The 24,207-nt window shown below is 41.5% G+C and overlaps 1 protein-coding gene across 1 annotated transcript in view; it reads left to right on the top strand.

Annotated features, from left to right (window-relative positions):
- Positions 1 to 24,207, top strand: part of TMC7 (transmembrane channel like 7) — a gene marked incomplete at its 5' end in the record, with an annotated part of 42,926 nt that overhangs the window by 3,709 nt on the left and 15,010 nt on the right. The window contains 7 exon segments of the mRNA XM_072419018.1: positions 17,970 to 18,210; positions 18,355 to 18,503; positions 19,296 to 19,457; positions 19,566 to 19,648; positions 21,217 to 21,362; positions 21,451 to 21,598; positions 23,238 to 23,411. Of these exon segments, the coding sequence (XP_072275119.1) occupies positions 17,970 to 18,210; positions 18,355 to 18,503; positions 19,296 to 19,457; positions 19,566 to 19,648; positions 21,217 to 21,362; positions 21,451 to 21,598; positions 23,238 to 23,411 (1,103 nt within the window).

Genomic DNA, 24,207 nt, shown 5'->3' with positions numbered 1-24,207 from the left:
AAATTCAATACATAACATGGACATAAACTGATGCTATCTCAATTGTCATCCATTAGTGATAGCTACATAACGTACGTAATCTGGCAATAAATTATATTAATTTTTCAAATCAAAAAGGTATCATGATCAAATAAAAATAAAATACCAGTCCAATCATAGTGGAAAATCAATTTAGATCATGTGGTGAACATAGTGTGGCACATATGATTCAACAATATATTGTATCAATATTAGATAAACAGATTTCAACCATCTATACTACGTCATAGTTTGGATGGCAGAGGAAAGTCATATTTTTTTGCGGGTTCTGCTATAACTCAAACCCACCATTATGGTATTGATAAATAAAGATGGTAATAAATGATTGTATTGGTGTAGTAAAAGTTAATTACATGATGTTGTGGGATGGGATGAATTGGATTTAATAGGGGGGATGCACTCAAAAGTTATAGCTGGGTCTGGAAAAGGAGAATTATGGTGGTGGATAAAGTTTAAGGTAAGTATAATTATTATATAAAAAATATTCAAGGTGCAAGCAAATTTGGAATATTAGAAGATGGTAATATTACCAAAAATTGCTAATATAGTGGTCACAGGTGAAATACCATGAAGGGATGGAATAGGTTAAGGAATAAGATATGCTGTACTTGGTATGGCTGTTGAAGGACCGAAATGCAGAGCTATTGCGTGCAGCAGAGGCGCTGTGTACAAAAACGGCATGGGAGGACATTCTCAGGGTCTGAAGGTGACGTGCTCACGAGATTTTAATGCTCCAGTGCTTGCGAAGTGTGGTTGTGTTTGCGCTGTAGTATGTATGATCACTTCCGCCCTGGTTGTTGTAATAGAGGAAGTGAGAAGGACGTATGGCACTTGTGTGATGAGTTTGTGCATGTGCCGAAAGATTCCTAAGGCATAAATGTCTTTTATAGTGTTGGGATGGTCTGTGGTGCTGCCCCTATTCAAAATAGGGGGCAGTTTGGGGAGTGAACCTATTGAAGTAACATGAATAGATCAGACCGTGGTGGATATGAGAAGTCTAATGCTCCGGGTAGTAATTGGATGTTTGGAATGAGGATGCTGCAGAGGGCGGGCATTCAACTACTGGGGATAACATCTGGAGGTGCATACTGTGGGGGTCAATTGGAGGGGGTGAGTGAATGGAAGAGATAATATGAGGGGAATATGTATATGTTTATGTGAAGACAAAGAATGATAGTGGATCTTTTAGACCCAGATTGTGTGTAATGTGTGGATGAATGGATCTGGTGTGTTATGAGGGATTAGGAAAAACCCAGATGCAATGCATGAAAAGAGGTAAACAATAAAGTAATATATGGGATATACATTAGTTGCAAAAAACAAAGCTACCTCGTCCAATTGGTCATATATGAAAGGTACAGAAGATACAGTGCCTTTAATGTGTAATGAATACAGTACGTCTAAATATAGATATTATATTCATTCTAAGAGTTTTTTTATACCATATTCATTTTAAGAGTACAAAACTTTCGCATTGTGAGAGTTCTCACAAGACACATAGTGTGCCGATGGTATAGTTTAGATATATATAATCTTATTTCTTTTCGTTCTCGCATGAATCTGCTACATGGTTTACCCGACCTGGAACATGAACCTCCGTCAAAGAAACATTCAAACACAAGCGGAGAACTAAATACCACAGCAAGCAAACTACTGGTGGTGCAGTATTAATAATTGCCCACATCAAGTTATCATAATGTAAATGTACCCTGTGATTCTTAAATCCTCCCCCACAACTCCAAAGCAACAGCCACCAGAAAACCAAGCAATACTAGATTCTTGCACAAACCTTGTTCCACCCACTCTTTAGGCCATGTTTTAGCACTCTATTTACCGGCAAAGTAAACCCCATAACCTGCCAACCCCGCAGCATCTGTAAAGAGGTCTAACGCCTCATTTGACTGTCTCCTCTAGCCACAGGGAGTGACAATTGTAGGTTTCCAAAAATTGCATCCAAAGTCCTCCCGCAAAACTTTCATCAACCGCACAAAGTGCCCCGGAGCCCTAACCCCAGCAGTGGCTGAACACCCGGCCTATGGGCATTATCTGACAAGCAAAATTCAGTTTTTTCAGGAGCGACTGCAACTCACGTAAGTGAATCTTTCGCAACCTCTCCGCCCTCCCCACTTCCAACCTGAGATCCTCAAACTTGTCCCCAGGTAACCTATATTCCATGGCTACCCAAAAAAACAGATTACTGTGAAAGGGGGCACTGTTTTGTCACCCGCCAAATGGACTCCAGTTGTGCGCCACATGTTCCCAAAAGATTGGCGAGTTTAAAGGCCTAACATATAAAATTTTTTCTAAATAATAAATGACCTATCTGACCCCAGACACCACCTTCACCACCCATTAAAAAAACTAAAAACTTCAAAATTAGGACAAGAAATAGAGCAGCTCATAGGGAGGCACTTGTCCACAAAAAAAATTCACCCTGCCATTGATATCCGAACAGCCAAAAGCTCTCTGGGTGCACTGGCAGCAACCTGAAAGCAGCCTCATAATCCATCTTGGCCATTAAACAGCCCTTTCCTGCCTTCTGCACCAATGCAACCTCAGTGTCAAAAGAAGTGTAGACCACCCTGCACAGCTCTAGATCAATGGTGTCATTCACCGAAAGGACAAGTGATCAATCGTGTGGAACTGGTTAGGTTTAATTGTGGTAACCACACCAAACCACGACACCACCAAGTTGCTCCATGGAGGCGCCTTAAAACGACCCACCATACGTCCACCTCTTTTTCACAACTTGTCCGACCGAGATCACAGCTGGGTGTCCCAATGCTGATCTTACATTTCCTGCATGGGGACGGGCAGACTCCAAACTACTGGCGATACGAAAACCCCACTTCTAACCGATACTTACCGAGAAAAGGTAACATTTTTTCCAACCTCCCCAGCATTGTCCCTCCTACCTGCAGACTTGGATGTATACCCTTTGCCCGATTGGACATCACACTGCGGCATGGGCATTCCCACAGCCGGAGTACTTGCGCTTGGAGGCCCTCGAAACACACATATACTTCTCCCTTCGCTGCGTCTGCAACCCCCTCTCCCTTGCTGCTCAAACGCCTGTCCTGACCATCAACGTCACCTTCAGCGGCATGCACCAATCCCCCCTGAAACCACGGACTGTTGAGTGAACAGTCCACTGCGCCCCACCAGGGGCAATTAACCTTTGTCCCCCAGCCCTGGTGTCACAGTGCCCAATACTGCCCTGCCCAAACCTTGTCCCCAAACCTTTGCCGGGGAAGGGGCCCCCCAGCCCCTACCCCAAACTGAACCAACCACTCCTACAAGCCCTGCAATAATCCTGCAACCTCCTTACTGCCACCCACATCAACCTCAGCACTTCCATTACTTGAGACCCCTGCAGCCTAAAGAATAAGCGAAGGGATAGAAAGCTTGGAAGGGCTTGGGAATTGCATGTTACTATGAGGGGATTACAGTTGGATATAGCAATTTTAAGTGACACCCACTAAGGGCAAAAGGAACGTTTCCTCATCTACTTTGAAGAAACAGTTAGTACTTATCCTCCACATGAACACCCCCCCCCTCCAAACTGAAACTTTGTCAGAGCTTTGTAAAATGGAGGTGGGTTGGGGGGGTGTCCAGCATAGGGCTGCCTCTGCTTACTCCAACAATTTAGTGAGTTGCCAGGCTCAAGCATAGTTATTGGGGTGGGGGAAGTACTGTAAGTCTGACTGTAGACCAACATTCAGCCAACTAGAGTTAAGGAATGTAATTATAGGATGCAGTGGAGATAGATTTTATAGAGAACCAGTCAAGATACTGGCCAGTCAATTGACTCCATGTTCTGTACTTTCTATATACTAACCTTATACAAGTGATTTTCCAATTGTATTACACAACCTGTAATTAGGTCAGTCTATGTTTGTGTGTTTTTGTTTACTGGAGCAGGTTTATGTTTTAGTTTATTGTTACAAGCTCATACGAGCCACTACTTGTTTTAATAATGAGGTTTTCCTGGTTCATGTATAGCAAAATAAATTATTTTTAAATCTTTGTAATGGACCAGGAAAAGTGACTTAAAGGATACCTTTGTTAAAGAAGTATTATGTTTTCAAATATAAAGTTAAGAACAGAAACCGAATATTGTATTGTAAGTTCTTCAAGAGATAAGTGAGGCATGTTGTCCTAAGACATTGTCTATTTTAGGACAAAATGAATTATATGAGGATAGTTTTACTGCATCAACACAAATAGCCTGGTAAACAAACCAACATCTTATTAAATAATTTAGGACTGAATAGCACTAATGTGTTACAACATTAACTGTAGCTGGGATTCCCTACAAGCATTACCCAAAATCCCAGCTAATACAAGGGACAAGCATTTGTCTTCGAATAAGGAGAGTGGTCCCCGACTAGTGCTGATCAGTAAAACTATCCATGTAAACTACCACAATAGAAGCTGTGTTCATTCTTGAAAGGTATATGAGCTGAATCAGTGGTCAAATGTCCTAAAAATTGTAGCATTTTTAACTCTTTTTCATCAGATGCAAATGTTTGTTAGATTAACCAAAAACATTTCAGAAATTGATAATTTTTCTTCTGTGTTTTTCATGAATAATATGTATCAGTGTTCAACCCAGAAATTTTTTTAAGCCGGGTGGGAAGAAATTGTAGTTGGTAGGTAGCAGCCCCTGTATTGTGACCAAACTCTTTAGTAACCACCCAAAAACAGCCGGGGGGGTTGCTAAAAAGTTCTGGGTGGTACGCCCAGCTAAAAGGGCCTGGTGAGAACTGTGTGTGTGTGTGTGTGTGTGTGTGTGTTTTTTTTTTTTTTTTTTTTTACAGAATAATGCTGGAGTTGTATAATCCTCAGAATAGAAATTATTGTAGCAGATAAACTTAGGACAGTAAAAAGTATCAAACCTTAAAACGTTTTGATTTGTTTTGGAAAGATAGGAACCCCTTTTTTTTAATCTCTTTCCGTATTTTTACTATTCTTTCCACTTTTCCTGGTGACTAGTTTCACCAGAACTGAAAGTGAGATCCAACATTGTTGCCAAAGTATAAGATAGAAAATCTTCTGATTGGGGCACTTACTTCAATGACATCTGTGTTAATAAACAAAATAAAAATAAATGAATCAAGAAGTGGTTTTAAAGTAGATCTTTAAAAACTGGATTAGTTTTCATGTGTTATGTGTAATTTTATTTGGTCAGTCTTGGAATGTAAACGTTCATTCCAGATGTTCAAGCCCACATTAAGGACCTTCCTGGTCTCATATGTGTCCAAGCAAAGCAACGTCATTGCTGTGAAGCATTTCCACTTCAGAGGCATTGATTTGCATCAGAAGCAAAGTCCCCAAGCTTCCCCCAATTCTTCACACTGTCACCCATACTATTGTACTGTAAGCTGTGTATGTAAATTATTAGGGGTTCCCTAAGACCTGAAGGTAATTTCAAAGGTTTCCCCTTATAAAAAAGACTGGTATAGAGAATCAGATTCAGCATCGTCGCCCTTGGACAGAACATATTCTAAAGCTATAGAACTCTTCTTCTCCATATCATACAACAAAGTGCTTAATTTTACACAGCTGGGAGCAATGCTAACTGATAATAAAGAGCAGAGGCAGCGTGAACAGGAATCTACCAGTTCATTGGATTTTTACACCTTTGGAACTGATACCACAAAAAGCCTTACAACTGTAGTTTTAAAAGACCAGGATGAGCAAAGAGAAAAGAAAATTTTTAGGCATGCACCACTTTAAAAACATGTTTTGATCTTTTTTTCTTTGTAAAATAGAGATTAAGATAAAGTATACCTTTTTTAATATATCTTCCTCTAGGTGTAAGTGCAGAACTATATTTTTATATCTCCGCATTGAGTGTTGGGCATTTTCCTAGGAAGTCCCATATTTATAATTGTGTCAGCAAACTTAATACACAAACATTTTTTTTCCTTCTACAGAATTTGTTCCTGTTGTCTGTGTTATTTTGACAAGTTACCTTAAAGCTATCAAAGGATAAATGCTGTTGGGCTAATTACAGAAGAGTTTCTTTAAGTATTGAAGGATTTTTGTATAATTGCTTTATAATTGCATTTTGTAAAACATTGCTCCTCAAATTCACAAGACTTACAAGTTTCCAATCTTTGTTGTGTAGCTCTAATTTGTGTATGAAATTACTGTTTTGTGTGAATAACTGTAGAGTGGGAATGGTAGCAATAGTTTGAAGTGATGTTGGATGTCCAGTATATTTTAACTAGGCATACATCATTTTATTCTCCTTTAGTGGAAATGGGATATATTGCTTTATCATATGCTTGTCTTCTTACATACAGGATGAAAACATGTACAGGTTAAAGGGTTGATGAATTTCCCTTTGCATTTAAAGGTTCATAACTAGTGATGAGCGAGATGGGCTCTGACAGTCTTGTGAAAATTTCCTCAAACTTCTGATGGGTCCGCGCAATTTCGGCGAACCGATTTTGCGAATCCTATGAAATTCAATAGGCCGACTTTAAACAATAATAGCAAAGCCCCTATACATGTTAGAACCACCAAATTTGCTAGGGACGTGTAGGAGAACAGTGGCAACAAGGGACAAATACAGTTCCAAAGTTCTAAAGTTCCAAAAAACCTTGTGGTTTTCCAGAAAATGGCAGGCAAATAGGATTTTTAAGCGATGGACAGCGTCCAGAAGGCAGCATAAACATTGGGACATTGAGAAAGGGTGAACTCAACCCACTAGCAACAGTCTCTGCTGTCAAAACAGCGGAGGAATGCATTGCTATTTAATGTACGCACCCCTATTTAATATATATAGCTGCATAATAGTTTATGCTATATAAATCCAGTTTATTAATAATAATAATAATAATAATAATAATAATTGCTAACTGGCATCATGACCTGGATGACTTGTTAGGAATGCCACCTATAAAGTTTTGGACAAGTAGCGCGGTGACATGAGGCAAAAGGAAGGAGGACCAGAGATGGAGCGTGGGTCAGCGAGAGCAGTAGCAGTGTGTGACCTCTTGTCTGCTATCACCAGGTAGACCGCATTAGTAAGTGTCATGGAGAACTGGGTGTAGTGCATCGTCAATGCCACCCAGAAGTGTGTAATACAATTTTAGTGGATAGAGTACTGACAGGCGGCAGCAGCAACAGCAGGAGGAGGAGGCGGTTGGCCATGGGACAGAGCGGGGACCGCATTGGTAACTGGTATCTAGAGCTGGGTGTAGTGAATCATCAATGCCACCCAGAAGTGTACAATTTTAGTTATTGGAGTACTGACAGGGGGCAACAGGAGGAGGCTGTGGGCCCTGAGATGCAGCATTTAGAGCTGGGTGTAGTATATTGACAATGCCACCCACTCAGAAGTTTGTAATACAATTTTAGTGAATGAAGTACTAACAGGTGGCAGCAGCAGCAGGAGGAGCTGGGCCTTGAGACGGAGCGGGGACTGCAGTGATAACTGGCATCTAGAGCTGGATGTAGTCCACCATCAATGTCACCCAGAAGTGTGTAATACAAATATCTGAAATTTGCTAAGGGCCAGACCAAGATGTTTTGTGCACCAGCACTGTTGCTGTTGTCTGTGGTGCCGGAAGTGGTAGGAAGGTAGACGATATTGCTAGTTTGCATTATGGAGTGGATGACATGAATGCCAACCCTCATTCTTTCAATACTTAGATACCATTGCCTTTGCCTAATTTTCATCTATCAGTGTGGCAGTACTGGGGGTTTTCATCTGCAGTTTGTCGGCCACCCAGAAGTAAAAGAAATGTAAAGTATATTGCTAGCTGGCACAATGGCAAGGATGACATTGGCAATGTATGCCACCCCTGGACATTGCGAGAACTATTTTCAACCAAGGCAGGCTCAGTTGACAGGGTGTTGGTGATAGGCAGCCACAGACTCAGGAGCAGTGTTGGTTCACAGAGGTATCTTGGTTGGCCAGTGAGTACTTGCGTCAGTCAATCAGTGACATCTGCAGTGGGAATATGAAGGTTGTTAGTAACCCACCTTTTGTTTATTTTCAAAAAGGTGAGGCAATTGACATTTTCCAGCGACAGTTGTGATCGGTTGTCCGTGACCACTCCGCCAGTGGCTCTGGAGGTTCTTTCGGACAGAACACTGGATGCCGGTCAAGAAAGAAGCTTGATAGCATACTGTGCCAACTGCGGGCAGATTTCAAGCCTGTTGACCCAAAAATTATTGGCGTCAACACCACCAGCCAGAAAAGAGCCAACGTAATCATGCACCATGCGTCATTCTCAATGGTTATGCCCCTGCACTTCACTTGTTTGAGGTGGCCGCATCAGGTTTCTCCAGGCATCCAGTAAATCCCCCCTAGCTTGGCCTAGACTTTTAGATGTGTGCAGCCTGCTGCCACTGCTGCTGCTGTTACGGTGGAGGCAGTGTCCGCCTGAGCTCCCTGTGTGGAATGTGGTAAGCGGAACTCACACAGCCGGTCGCATAATATTATGCTCAGGGGGGTCACTCTTTCTTTTTCTGGCGCCAGGTTGGGGAGAAACTGTGACATTTTGTCTTTGTAACGGTGATTCAGAAGGGTGGCCAGACAGTAATCATTTTGATGCTGCAAATGTTTTTGATGCTGCAAATGTGGGGGTCCCTCCATAGGCATCGCAACATGTGAACACACTTATGAAAGAGGGGTTCCCTGGGCTCATCCTCCACCTGTCCCTCAGTAGGCATCAAAACCTCTTCCTCCTCATTACCCACCTCCTCCTCTTCAAGCTGCAGCAGTTCCTGTTGTTCTATCGTCCACACAATGCCTGGGGCGTGACAGCACAAATGCGGGTTGGACAGGTCCTGTCCAGCAGCTCCAACATGGTCTCCCTCATAATCCTCATCATAATCATCTTCTCCTCCTCCTCTTGAAAATCCTGATGCTGGCCAGTGTCCTTTGTTGCTCCTCCTGATACTGGCTGTGCACTATGGAGTGTTTTGTCACCCTCATCCTCCTCCCACATTTCTTCCCTTCCTCTCCCATCACCACTTTCCATCAAGCCACACAGGGTATTGTCAAGCAGAAAGATGATGGGTATGACATTGTTCCAGCCTGACCACTCCCGACTCACAACAATTGTGGCCTGCTCAAATGGGGCCAGTACCTTGCACAGTGTCTCCATCTGCAGCCACTGATCACTGGTAAAATAGCTCAGTTTTGTGGCTGTACCAAGGGTCCTGCTGCCTTCATGCACCATGCTGACCAAGTAATGGTGGATGGCTAAGTTTTGCTCGCACAGACTCTGGAGCATGTGCAGGGTGGAGTTACATCTAGTCACAGTGTCACAAATGAGTCTATGCGGTGGCAGCCTCTGTTGGTTCTGGATCTTGCAAATAACCGCAGCGGCAGTAGGGGATTGGCGTACATGGCTGCAGATGGAGCCAGCCTGTCTCAGTAAGTCCTGCAGTGGTCCTACCAGGTTTAATACGTGCGCAAAGCAGGGCAGGTGTTATGTGGCCCATGCGCAGCGCGGCCACAAGGTTGGCCCTGTTGTCGCACACTACGTTGCATGTTGTGAGCCAGGAGCCAAGCCTTAATTTCTCTGTGCAAAGCGGACAAGAGTTCCCCGGCGATGTGGACTGGGGTGGCCCATGCGTTCCCACCACACCCCTCGGCGGGGGTGTCAGGTGCTGTAATGCCTCTTGCAGACCACCGCCCACTAAGCTATGCAAGGCCACCCAGTTAGAGGTGAAGGACAGGTAGCGTCCCACTCCATGCCTGGTTGACTAGCTGTTCATGGTGGCATGGATTTGGCTAGACACCGAGAATGCCAATGCCCAGGACAGGTTTTCCTTTACATGTGCATGTCCTGGGAACTGGGAACAGCTGTGCAGGAGAAGTATTGCCTGCTTGGTATATTCTACTGCCGCTTGGCACAGGCCATCAGGTCACAGAAGGGAACAGAGTCCACAGTGCTGTACAGCAGTAGCTGCCAGGCCAATAGTTTGGCTAGATGTGAATTTAGTTGGATGACTCATAGCCTGATGCCTTGTGCTGAAGGGACTGGGAGCTCGGGGAGCTGAAGGGGTCAGTGGAGTACCCATCTTGTGGTGACAAACGTCATCTGACGCAATGAAATCTGCGGGCAGAAGCTCACATTTCATTGCCGCTAGAAGTCTGGCTGGCACCAGCCTCCTTAGACGTAGTAGCAATGACAGTTGGAGGTGGAGAAGAAGTCAATGTAGGTGAAAGAAGAGAGGATGACATGGTTTCACCACCTTCAGACCTGTTTGACAACTTGTGCTGCTGCATCCAACAGTTTGCTGCTGCTGCTGTCCTACAGTGTCAGACTCCTGGGGAGTATGCCCCCTGCAAGATGCGGCAGGTCCCCTAACAGGTTGCACCCCCCCCCCCCCCCCTCGCGAGGAAATTTTTTCCTCAGCAAAATGCCTTTTTTTTGGTAAATAGCAAGAGGTATCAGACGGAAATATCTGTTTTTTTTTTAAGAGTAGGACAGAAAATTTTCTGCAGCAAACAGTCTTCATTGCTAAATAGGACCAGATAGCATCAAAAACTGCAATATCTGTATATATACAGATATGCAGAAGTCTCCTAACCTGTCCCTGTCACAATCCACGTCTCTCCCTGCTTCTATGCTTCACCCAGAACAAAAGATGACTAACCCCTCCCTCCTTCCCTGTATATATTCCTGTGCTCAGATCTCTCCTGAATAGGCTGCTGGGCTTGCTGTGCATCCTGGGAGCAAATGATTTGCTCCCAGCCGCACCGATCCCGCAGAAAATAGTGGGCGTTCCCGGCCTCTGCTTTTTCCCTCGTTTCTTTGTCGAGAACACGACCTCATGGCGAATCACAAGGCCGTTCTCGCTTAAATGTTCGGTAAGCGAGAGAGGCCCGATTTGAAGCGGCCCGAAGCGATCGAACTTGCAAATCTCGCTCCCTCATCCCTATTCATAACATGTTAGTACAGCCACTTAATAGTGTATAATGCCAGCAATAGATCTCACCTGGAGCTGTAGTTCCCTTTGCATACAAATAGTGATTTCAGTTTCTGATGTTGCAACTAAACCATCCAATCCTTGGGCCTCACTGGTCATTATTGAATTTGTCCATCATAGTGGTGTACTATTAATGCTAGGAGATGTGAAGAATATTGTAATCACAATTGTAGAAACTAACTGTTTATCTATTGACATAGTAGAGCTTGCTCAGATATTGTAGCTTCTAAGGATTTCCGCAAGTTTTTGGAATAAAGAACTAAACTAAAAAAAAAAACTCATTCACCTTTAGTTCTGCTGATTCCTAGATTGGGTTCCTCGCTACCCTGTTATTCGCCTTTGTCTCAGGAAGGAAGCACCGGGCGCCGCCATCTTCTTTCTTCTTCTTCCTGCTTCTGCCATTACCCGATCTCACACTGCACAGGTAAAATATTGGGTGACGTAGCCTGCTGTAAATGGGGGGAACAAAAGAGTGCTGATAATACTGCGCTTGCCTGAGAGAAGAATTCCCACCCCACCCCCCCATTGAAGAGAAAGATTGTTCTGCACATGCTTCATGCTGAGAGCGTGCATGCACAGAAGGAGCAGCCAGAAGCCTTCTGGGATGCGTGACGTAAGTGTCCCAAAAGGCTCTGCGCCCCCATTCTGTTGGGTTTGTTTACCCTTATATGTAAAGTAAAATGTGCAATCCATTCACAACCTTCAGTTCCCTTGCTAAAGCTAACATTGTCCGCTTGGAGAGACAAGGAAAGAGTTGCTGTATCCACAAGGTGAATAAGTGTAACTTCAGTTTTGTTAAAAAAAAAAATCGATTCTAGACAGTCTGTGCAAATCGCAGGTATTTTAACAAAAGTTGTTGCCAATTCCTAACTTTTATGTCCGGAACTGTTTGTTTTAATATGTCCTTTGTAGACTGGACATCCATTTTAACCACCTCCTGAAATTTGTGTTTTGATCCCTTTGTTGTGTTTTGATCCCCCTTGTTTTGTCCTTTTAAAATCAGTAATCCAATATCAGAAGCAGAAAATGACATTTCTGAGGCTTAGCCTGTATTAGCATGCTATAAAGCATTGAATGTTTTAATAGTTTTAGAAATTTTCATAATGACTAATTACAAAATAGCTAGTCTTTGCTCAACCCTCAAGGTATCATCATGTTTGGCGTTCCCAAAAGTTAGGAAAAGCCCACCTAAACCGACATTTTCAGCTTGGGTTTATGGATGATGTAAACCTTCTACTGATCTGCCTGGGTTTTACTTTTGCTTAAAGTTTCTAAACCCCCTAAACTTTCAAAAAACTGCCCTGACCCCTCCCCCTGGGATCTCAATTGCCACGCCAATAAGGAAGAGACTGCAAAGGCTGATGGGAGATTGACATTATCAGTCAAAGAGGGGGGGGAAAAAGCAGTAAATCTAATTAAGGGTTTGCAACATGCACATGGTCGGATCTGATCTTTTTGATATTAATATATTTAAAACATTTTGGGGGGGGGTTTGCCTTACTTTACCTTGCAATCTATCTTTCATTTTGAACTTTTGCACATTTTATCTCCTTTTTACTTCTTTTTATAGTCTTTATAGTTTTAAAAAAAATTAAGGTGATCTTTCATTTTTTTTTTTAAACATTCTTTAACATTTTTCAAAACGGGGTACAATAAAAACCGGGAAGGGGACATAGGATATCAGAGGAGCAGAATTAAATCAAATAAACAGGCACCTATGTACACACCAGCCCTAATAGTGATCCAGTTAAGGGCCAAACTTAAAATTCAGTTTGAGGAAAAAAGATCTCGGTATTCGGTAGTAAGCATAAATTGTGACCAGTAATACCAGGTGTGAGCCACTTTCTTGCCACTTCCCCTCACAGTGGAGGTAAGATCCTCCATACGATGAATCTCAATAATTTTACTCAACCACAAGCCAATCGTGGGTGGAGCCGGATTTCGCCAGCCAGCAGCAATGCAGGAATCGACCAAGCTTTTGTATGCCTTCCTTGAAAATGAATTATGTTGGAGGAAAAAAGCGGGGTCATCAGGAATATTTTGGTCTGTCATCTGTTGAACAATGGTCCTAACAGTGGTCCAGAAATTCCGCAAAAGTGGGCAAAGCCAAAATATATGAAGCAGCGTGCCTTTCTCTGTCTGACTCCGCCAACAACGGTCTGAAACCTCTGGGGAAAATGTGATGCAGTTTCTCAGGGGTGCGATACCATCTCGAGACCACTTTGAAACAAATTTCCTGATATTTACTAGCAATGGAAGCTTTATGAGTCCAAAAGAGGATATTTTCTTTCTGCTCCACAGAGAATGAGAAACCTAAATCGGCCTCCCAAGAACCTAGGAATGTAGGTGTGTATGCAGGAGGGGGGGTTTGCAATAGCCCATAGACTACAGATAAAGTGTGTCTAACACCCCCCTCACCCATACATAGCCATGGGGAGGGTGAAAGATGCAAAGGATGGAAGTTTCTAACCGTTAGCTCCCACGTGTATCCCACTGTAGGATGAGATTTAAGGCTCGGGAAAGCAGTAAAGGCAACCAGGGAAGAAGGTGCAGAGGTGATGGGCAGAAACACTGTTCCAAAAATATCCATTGTTTAAACCTCCTGTTTCTGCACCAATCCAATACCCGTGTCAGGTGGGCCGAAAAATAGTAATGAAATAGATTCGGAACTCCCAAACCCCCATCCAGTTTGAACCTCATAAGTAAGGATCTGCAAAGCCTTGGAGCTTTATTACGCCAAATAAAGCGAAAAAGTTTGGAGTTGAGGTTCCTTAAAAAGGACCCAGGGATTTTATTGGGCAGCGTTTGAAAAAGGTATAGAAACCGAGGGAGAATATTCATTTTGATAACATTTATGCGTCCCATCCAGGAAAAAGTCAGTTTATCCCACTTATCCAAATCAGAGTTTACTGTGGAAAGCAGCGGGACAAAGTTCCTATCAAATAACTCTGAGAGTGTCTTTGGTATTTTTGTGCCTAAATATGTGATCGCATGGGGTTCTCATCGGAAAGCAAACGATTGTTGGAGATAGGAGCGGTTTCCAGTCAGAAGTGTCACATCCAAAGCTGCTGATTTGGAATAGTTAATTTTAAAGTTGGAAAGGGTGGTAAATTCAGTCAGGATTGTCAGGAGATTAGGCAGAGAAACAATCGGGTTTGTTATGGCAAACAACAAGTCATCAGCGTAAGCCGCTACTTTCTTGATCTGCCCCCCCATATCCAGACCCGAGATAGTGGAGGAAGTGCGAATCACGTGTAGAAGCGGTTCCAGGGATAGGATAAAAATCAGAGGGGATAGAGGGCAGCCCTGTCTCGTGCCATTAGAGATGGGGAATGAGTCAGAAAGCAGTCCATTCACCCTGACCCTAGCCGTGGGCTCAGAGTAAATGGCCCTCATCCACGATAACATCCTCGGGCCTAGGCCTATGTGTAATAAAGTACAATCCATGTAAAGCCTTTTCAGCATTCGTGGACAGCAACATAAGCGGCACCTTTTTGGATTCCGCATAATAAATCCAGTTCAGCACTCTGGTCGTGTTGTCCCTGGCCTCCCCAGGCATGAAGCCAACCTGGTCAAAATGTACAAGTTTATACATGACCGTGATCAGTCTGGAGGCAAGAATTTTTGTAAAGAGCTTGAGGTCTTGATTAAGGAGGGAAATTGGTCTGTAACTCGCACATGAGGAGGGATCCTTACCCTCCTTGGGTATAACCGTAATGGTGGCTCGCAGGGAGTCCAAGGAGAACCAACCTCCTTCAGTGATAGAGTTAAACGCTGCCAGAAAATGAGGCGCCAAGGAAGTTTGAAAAGTTTTATAGTACATTAAAGGAAGCCCATCTGGCCCAGGAGTTTTACCTGTGGGGGTATCTTTAATGGCTGCACTAAGTTCCTCTACCGTAATAGGGGTCTCTAATACCTCCCTCTCAGAAGAAGAAAGGGAGGGCATCCCACTTGCCGAGAGATAGTTTTGAATCGCCTGTATCCTTCCCTCGGGCTCCAGAGGAGAGGAGGACTTCGATAAATTATATAATGTGGAGTAGTACTGGCGAAAAGATTCTGCTATATCTTTAGTATGGTACATTTTTCGCCCGCAGTTGTCCGTGAGAAAGGGGATAAACGAGCAAGTTTTTTGGACACGGAGGGCATTGGGTAGCAAACAGCCGCTCTTGTTACCATGCTCGTAAAACATTCTCCTGCATTTAGTCAGAGCACGTTTCGTCCTGTCTAAGCAGAGTAATGAAAGTTTCTCATGAAGAACTCAAGAATTGCAGTGCGCTGGAGAGTGTCCCCAATCTCCTTCTGGCGGGCTCGCTTAAGTCTCGTCCCATGTTTAATGAATATACCCCTTATAACTGCTTTATGGGCTTCCCATAGCAAAAGAGGGCTGATCTCGGGGGTGGCGTTAGTCTGAAAGTAACTGGACAGTTCCGAATTAACATCCGCCAGGACTACTGCATCCTGGAGAAGGGATTCGTTCAGGCTCTAATTCCACGATTTGGGGCAAGAGTAAGAAAGTTCAATAGAAATGGATACAGGAGCGTGATCAGATATAGTGATGGAGCCAATAGAGCAAGATCGTACCCTGTGCAATTCAGAATGTGGGATCCAAAAGTGATCGATCCTCGAGTACGAGCTATGGGGGGAAGAGAAGAATGTGTAGTCTCTAGCCTGGGGATGCAGAACACACCATACATCGAGGAGCCTATATTGGGATAAAACTTTTAAGATTTTACCATTGGGACGATGCGGAATAGAAGCGTGACTTCCACCGAGAGTATCTACTGCCACCTCAGGCAAAAAATTAAAGTCTCCTCCCAAGATCAGTACACCTTCTTGGAATCTTTCCAATTTTTCGAGCACTTCAGTTAATTAAGGGGCCTGACCGGTATTAGGAAGATAGACGGCAGCTAGAGTGACTGTAGAGCCTCCCAAAGAACCCTTAGCAAAGATAAACCTGCCATCTGGGCAACTTTGATGCTCCTTGAGATGCCATGTAACAGAGGAGGCTATCAAAATACTCCTTTTATATTTAGATGTATCAATACAGCTATGATATGCTATCGGGTACCTCTTATCAACCAATCTCGGAACCCTATCTGCCCGAAAGTGGGTTTCCTGTAGGAAAGCTACTTGTGCCTTCAGTCTTTATAATTCTGCCAAAATGGAAGAGCGTTTTTCAGGAGTATTCAGCCCTTTAACATTATATGTAACAACATTGACCTTACCCAGCATGGTGAAAGAAGGGCGACTTTTCCAGTTATCCCAGTAATAGTGGTGTTCTCAAGGGCCTAAAAAAAAAAAGAACCCGGGGATGGCGCAGACAAGGGGATGGAACAATGTATAAAAAACAAAAAAGACAGACAAACAATACCAGAAAAAAGGAAACAATGAACAAGCGCAGATCAGCTGCGCAGATTCCCTTGGAGAGGGTGGCTCAGGTGGTCAGAACGAGGCCCTCACTACCCGGGCCGGGCCTATCATTATACACCAATAAAAGTATTGGATGAGATAGCAAATGTAAGCTGTACATGGGAGGGTACGAGTGTATATCCACAATCTCCAAAAGCAAAACAGTATCAAAAACGGTAGCAGCTATAACAGTATCAAAGCAGTTCAGTGTAGAACAAAATCTTACATATAACGTTCCTTCGTGGGCAAGCATTCTGGACCTACCAAGGAGGGGGACAACCAGTCCTCATGTATCATGATAATAGGAAAACCCCCTGGTGGATTGGTCTACAGTCACGGAGGGGCCTGCAAGGTGTTGCGCACTGGATGACTGCTGGACTGCCTCTGTACTTGCTGCCATTCAGAGTTCGCTGGAGGGGTTAAAATCGTGGGAAGTGTAGGCCGTTCAGGGAGGTTGACTTGGGGAAGCTCAAACGTCATCAGGAAGGTAGCCAGGTCCCCCAGTTGACGAAAGGTGGCAAATTTGCTACCTCTGTGAGTGAAAAGTTAAAAGTGATCTTTCATTTTTATATTTTTGGAATGCCAAATCATATTATGGTCACTGCTACCCAGATTTTATATGCACATTTGTTATAAGCTCTGCATTGTTAGAAAGAACTAGGTCCAGCAGAGTATCCTTTCTAGTTAGGGTTTCTATGAAAACTGTACCATATGATCTTGTATTAAATTCATACATTTTCTCTCTTTTGCTGTTCCTGTAGTGCCGTTACTCCAGTCAGTGTCAGGGTAGTTTAAATCTCCCATTATTAAAACCTTTTCAGTTTTTGCTGTGTTTTCTATCTGTGCTAGTAGTTGATTCTCTATTTCTTCCTTAGCACTGGGGGGCCTATAGCAGACTCCAATATTTAATTGTGTGTTAATCAACCCCACGTTCAACTCATAGCCATATTGCCTCAACCTCATCACATGCTCCATCAACAGTTTCTTCTTTCACATTCACTTTCAGATCACCTCTTACATACAGACAGGTGCTACCACTGTTTCGTTTGACTCTATCTTTACTAAAGAGGGTACTGTATAACCATGAATATTGACAGCCCAGTCATGTGAAGAACATATATCTGAAGTAGCGCTCATTCCCCTCTGCTATGTCCAGATACCAGAGCTTGCCCATTTCCTAAAGTTGGGTCAATCAACTGTTGACAACAGCAGGGGATGTGTGTATTTTCTACATTTTCATCCTGGACGTGAATATTCTAATCTGGTGACAAAAATCTAGTGTTGATATACAATTTTATGCACTCTTTGGACAGCAGAAGGGTAAACAGTAATTTCTGTTCTATTTGATACTATCTATTTGATACTGTCATTGTATTCATTTCAAACACATGTGCAAGTGTCAGAGCCTGATTGTCTTAAGTCCCTACCTCTTTGAGTGCTGCTTTAAGAAGGCTGATGCAAGCCGGTTTCACCAGTTGGTTTTAAAAGCTCCTTTAGTATAAATATATATTTTTTTCTTGGTGTATTGGTATAGTAGGGTATACATTTTTATTTTTCAGAGGTTTTTGTTTCGGAGGGAGATGTGGTGACACCTAACCAATTCTTAAATGAACTACCAAGTTATCAGTCACTGGTTAGAAGAAAACCCTCAAGTTATGGAACCATGGACTCCCGCAGAAGTATTCGTAATCAGAAACACTTACTGTCTCGAGAGCCGAGTTGTGTGGAATCTTTTGATAGTGATTTTAATAATCCTTTAAGGGAACGCCCTATCAGCATTCAGGAAAAAAGAGAATTAAGGTAATATTTTTTTATATATTTTTGATATGTACTTAGTCTCAATAAGACAACTTGTTGTGCTTTATAAAGCTGGTTAAAGATTCACTTTAATTTGCATTGTAGGTTTTCATTGTGGTGTACTTTGTCTTCCTAACTTTTTTTCAGGACCATTCAAACCATGCGTTTTCAGAATGCCACAGCCTGGGGTCAATGGAAAGACCGCAGCAGAAGTGTGTTCAGGAAATTTAGAGATGATGCTGCTGGTTTAGTATCAAATCTCCAGCTCTGGAGGAGTAACATTCACAGTATTGAGGGTAAGGATTGGAATTCTAGCCAAACCATGTATTATAATTCAAGACAGAATGAATCCTATAAAGAAATAAGGTCACGTGCTTCTCCATATAGAGAAGTTTTAGGTACTGTAATGACTAGGGAGGAGGACAGAGTGACCAGGGATCACTGGTAGGATAAGTGTAAGCAATGGGGTAGAAGTTGTAGGGCCATTCCTGGGACTGTCACTTTCTGCTTTTTTCTATTTACTTCTCAACTTGACAAAAACCAACATTTAAACCTCACAGAGCAGATTTTTTTTTCTGGAGTTAGGTTTTGTAATTTTTTTTTCTTTTAGGGACTACCCAATGTTCAGGGATATTTACAGTTTCAGCATGCTTATTATTTTTCCAAAAGAAACTACAGATGGAAGTACATGTTTTATAGGTTACATGAGTGAAAGGGTAGGTCATTTGCCTTATAATGTTGCTAGAAGATTAGCACGGTGGGCTCAGTGGCTGGCACTTTTGCCTTTGATGCACTGGGTCCCAGACCTGAATCTCAGCCAAGACACTATCTGAAAGGAGTTTGTATTTTCTCCCTTTGTTGCGCAGGTTTCTTCTGGACAATCTGGTTTCCTCCCACATCCCAAAAACATGCACTTAGGTTAACTGTCTTCGCCTCAAAATTGGCCTTGAACTCTGTTAGATTCTGGGTCACTTTGAGGGACAGTTAGTGATATGACATTGGCCTTTGTAAATTGCTGTGGTGGTAAATAAATAATATAAATATGTATATTCTCATACTTAAACTTTTTTTTTCTTCTTTAATTTCAGGTAAATTTGGCACAGGCATTGGTTCTTATTTCTCATTCTTGAGATTCTTAGTGTTACTGAATTTTGTGATATTCTTACTCATGTTCTGTTTTACAACACTGCCTGTTGCCATATCCAAACAAGGAATTTTAAATAGCAGCCAAATCATTCCATCCAGTGTTGGTAAGTTGCAACTTTTGTTCATTCTGGCCACTTCATACACTGCCAGCATATTAGGTGACAAAACATATAGCTACTTTCTTATTTAGCACTTTCTTTTTTTTTTGGCAGAAGCTGAATGCACAAGATACTCACCAGTTAGCAAAGGACTTCTGTACTTCTACAATAATATTATAGACTTTCTTTCTGGAACGGTATGTGCCATATCTTCATAGAGCTACTGTCATCCCGCCGAAAATAAAGAGAAGTGCTGTTTGGTGGCTGTCATACAAATCCCATTCACTTCACAGAAAATGCACAATGTCTATTCATATGTCTAGTATTCAAAAGAAGCTGCAGCTTGGTCACCCATTTACACATTGTGTTTAAAGACGAAATGTTAGCATAAAGCAGTAAGTTAGCCTAGGTTGGCAGTAAGTTAGTTAGTTGGCATAAAGCACTAAAAAAAGTAAAATTTATTGGCAAGTATTCATTTTTTTGTCAAAATAACATTTTTGTACCATATCTATTTTTTCCAGTTATAGTTCAGTACTTCAACCCCTCACCTGTCAAATGCCATATGGTTTGTGCTCCAACATTAGTATTCCTCCTTGTTCTGTAGTAAAAAGTATGCCTGTTCATAGCAAATAGTCAGAATCCTTTTTTTTATATATATTTTTATACCTAAACTACCTTCACACAATAGCTGTATAAACATTCACTTCAATTATCCAGTCACGTGAAAAGCAAATTCCTTTTTCCTTATATCATATGCCGATGATAGCAATATTAAAATAGTCAAACAATGTATTTTAAACTCAATTAAATCAGCCTAATTCTTACCAATCCTTTAGTAAACAATGTCTCTCTTTCCAAAAAGATTTTTCTGTTTTTTTTTTTTTATATTTGCATTTGTATATTTTTTTATATTTTTATATCGTCAGTTGGCAGTCGTTTCTAACTGGTTAGTAGACAATTGTTCTGTCTGTATTGGGACAAGACAATCCAGCAAGTTGCATGACCCCCTCATTACTGGCTGTAGCATTAGGGTGGAGGTGAAAGTTCCTGATCCTTAGAAAAATCAGAAATTTCAGTCTGTCAGAAATGTACTTTCTGAAAATGTAAGTTTTCTGGCTGTCTCTGGTTTCAGTAGTTAATGAATCATTAACCTGAAAAAAATATTCAATCATTGAGGTCAGAACTCCATACTTGTTCCTGGTCAGTGCTTCAAAAAATAATGAAGACATTGAGTAAACATGACAACTAATTGCATTTTCAGATATAATGCATATGCAAACCCTAAACCTAACCTTGAAATTGTTATGTTTGTTTTTTGAGTACAAATAAATACTTTTTAAAAAATCCAAATGAGCCTGCAACTTGCTGTGCTCTCTGCAGCACAGTTTAGTTACTTCTGGTATTAGCTTTTTTAAAATTCTCTTTGTATCTACATCCCTATACGGGAGAGGAGGAGGTGTTCTGTAGTCATTCATTACACACTTTTTGTCCTAGGTTGACAGCTATGCTTGGTAGTAGTTCAGCAAATGGGCATTGTTGCCCTAGAAAGTAAGCATGGTAATGATCAAAATGTGAACATAAAGGCAACTCCAACACCAGCCATTACATCTAATGACTGCTAAGCTGCTATATTGAAAATAAATGTCCATGGATGCGTTTTAGCCACTGCAGGGCAGCCTATGTATTTGCTCGGCTTTATTGCAGGAACAATAGGGTTTTGGTTCAAGTTTTGGAAATAGTATTTCAATACTGTGTTTCCTTGCAGGGTTTTCTCGAACTGACATATCTCTTCTATGGTTATTACACCATAGACACAGTCACTGTGTATATCATCCGCTACAGTCTGCCTCTTGCCTATATAATGGTCACATTTGCCTACTTGCTCTTAAGCATTGTATGGATTGTGAAGAGGTAAAGTTTCTTTGTTGCCAAATGTTTTATTTTTTCAGCTGCATTTTCTCATTATAAATTTATAATTTGAGTGGATTTCAATTTTCAGGGCGGTAGAAGGTTTTAAACAGAGCCTGGTACATGATGAAGATCGGTTTCAGAGTTACTGCAATAAAATATTTGCTGGCTGGGATTTCTGCATCACAGACCAGTGTTATGCTCATCTAAAGCACAGCAGTCTTCAGTATGAGTTAAAAGTAAGTTATCTGAAACTATTGTGTGGGCCTCTCTCTGCTGATATCAGTAGAACCTGTTTTTCTCTTTTCTGTTCTCTGTCACATGAGAAGAGAGTTCCTCTTGACCTGTGTGCGAACAATGACCGCCAAAAGACATAGCTTTATGTGATATAGAACTTTAAAATCACCATCTAAAGGAAAGCCAAAGATTAATTTACAGAACCTTACCCAACAGGGCAGTTATATACATTCTAAAGTCTTTGGCAACATTTTTGACAAGCTGTTATGTCCTTCTTACATAGTTGTAAAGTATGTTAGCTTGAAAAAAGACATAGGTCCATCAAGTTGAACCACTAGGGACCTTCTGAATTTTACCAACTCACATCATAATACTGCAAATAAAGACAACTGTTGTCTTCAAGTATATGTTCAGAATGAAAAAGGAACTAAACTAAAAAAAAAACACCTTTATTACTTCAGGGCCGTCCAATTCCTCCGGGGGTGTCCTGCATCGGGTGCCCCGTATCATCCCAGCATCCATCGCGGAGCCGGCGTTCTGGGCACCGCTATCTTCTTTTCTTCCTGTTCCTGTTCACCTAGGCGATCGAGAATTAGGGGGCAGTGCTTCACCCTTTTTTTTTTTTTTTTTTTTAAAAGGGTGTTGCACTGAAAAAACTGAACTTTTATCTTACATAAAAAGGTTTGCTACCCTTTTATGGAAAGTGAAAATTTGGAGTTTAGGTATGCTTTAGGTTAGTTCTACTTAATTATTAAAATTAAATGCAGGGATGGAAAAGACGTGATGGGTGTTAAGAACTTGGTTTTAAACCAGAAGATAGTATTTTAATAACATAAAAGTATTAAAAAAATCTCTCAACACTGTAACATTGCCCTTCAAAGTAATATAAATGTATAAAGGTTCGTGTAAGTTGTAGTGAATATCACATACTTTACCTTATTATATCCCAAAGACTTGGCAATATCAAAGGTTGCTTTGTTGTGTGCTTTGTTTTTTGCCCCAAACTTCAGTAGGAGAGCGTATGCTGCAAACCCTCTTGCATTCGGGTTTCATGTTCCATAAAAGAGAATGTATATGCAGCTAAGATGTGCAGTGTATGCACATGTATAATTCACCAATTTGCCTTCACTATTGAATAGAAGTAGAAATGATGTAGAATGGAGCCCCTGTTACTCCACAGCCTTGTGGGAGGAGCTGGCAAGTAGCCAAGGATTGAGGTCTTCTGTGTTGTCATGAAGAGGGGCCCTCCAGTGGTACCCTGCTTGGCAATGTAGCTACTAGAAAGAGGAAGTAAATTTTACCAAAATTTTGATGGCTAATTTCCTCAAATGACAGGCTGGATGAAAAAAAAAGGACCCCAAACAAGAAGTTTATAAGGTATGCTGCTGGTACACCAGGGTTTAAAAACTTTGTAAGTTAACAGTAGCTGTATATATTATAGCAGTTTAATAAAATCTATTGATGGCCCCCATATCCTGTCAAATGTATCTGGGCTTATCCTTTATTGCTGACCTATATACTGACCTATATTGCTTCATCATCAGCAAGCTTTGTATATTCCAGGGTATAGCGGACAATCTTCACTTGACACATTTAGGACATAAAGTAGATGTACTCATTGCCATTATTGTTGTTTTACAGACCGATCTGGCAGAAGAAAGAATACGTCAGAGGAAAGAGAAACAGTCACGGAAAGATACCATAAAAATCTATGCCTTGCGCTTGTTTTTGAATATCATTGTGATCTCCATATTGGGAGGTTGCTTTTATGCAATCTACTTAGCTACAAGCTACTCACAAGAGCACACCAGCCCTGTAAGTAATCTTCCCACATTTTGGTTGTGATTTGAAATGTCTATGTTTTATCTTTCAAATTCTCTTTAGGATTTCTCCTTGAAATATCAATCAACAGTTTAACTAGAAAAAAGAAGGGTTGTGATGTAAAAGTCTAAAAATTGCAAGCAGACATGTTGCCACTTTTCATAGCTGGTTGCTGGTAATGAAAGAATTTCTTTGCCCATTAACTGAATCTGGTTGAAGACCAGGTGAAGATCTCAGTGAAGGTTCAAGGAGGGGTGAGTTTAGTTATTAAATTATAGTTTAGGTATTAGTTTAATAACGGCATACAGGAAGGAGAGCTGATTTTTATTACAGAAGAGACATAGGTTTTGATTTATTAAAGCTTTTTACTTTTTAGAAATCCATTCCAGGTTTACTGGATCAGTCAGGTTCTCCCGTGACACTCTATCTTCTCCAAACTTGAAGAGCTTTATAAAATCAGGACCATAGCCTGTCCCTTTTTTTTATTTTGTTCTGCTATAACCTTTGCAATTCCACAAACTGAAGTGCTTGTGTTTCATAAGCAGGTTAGTAATATGATAACATCCGAATGGTTACAGTCTGCAAAAAATTTTTACCACTTCACTCTGTAGAAAATTTGGAAAAAAGTGCTGGTACTGTTCTGATGCTCACGTGCTGTGCCTACGTTCTGATGTTGCTGGGGACATAATGTATCTAGTTACATTTGTGTTGTAGAAATGATTGCAGCATTTTTGTCATGATTTTTACAGGTGACTTCTAAGGGCTACATATAAGTATTATATACTTATTA

Source organism: Pyxicephalus adspersus, chromosome 7 (genome assembly GCF_032062135.1).
Source record: "Pyxicephalus adspersus chromosome 7, UCB_Pads_2.0, whole genome shotgun sequence".
NCBI lineage: Eukaryota > Metazoa > Chordata > Amphibia > Anura > Pyxicephalidae > Pyxicephalus > Pyxicephalus adspersus.
Note: the sequence above shows the minus strand (reverse complement) of the source record. Positions and strands in the feature narration are given on the sequence as shown.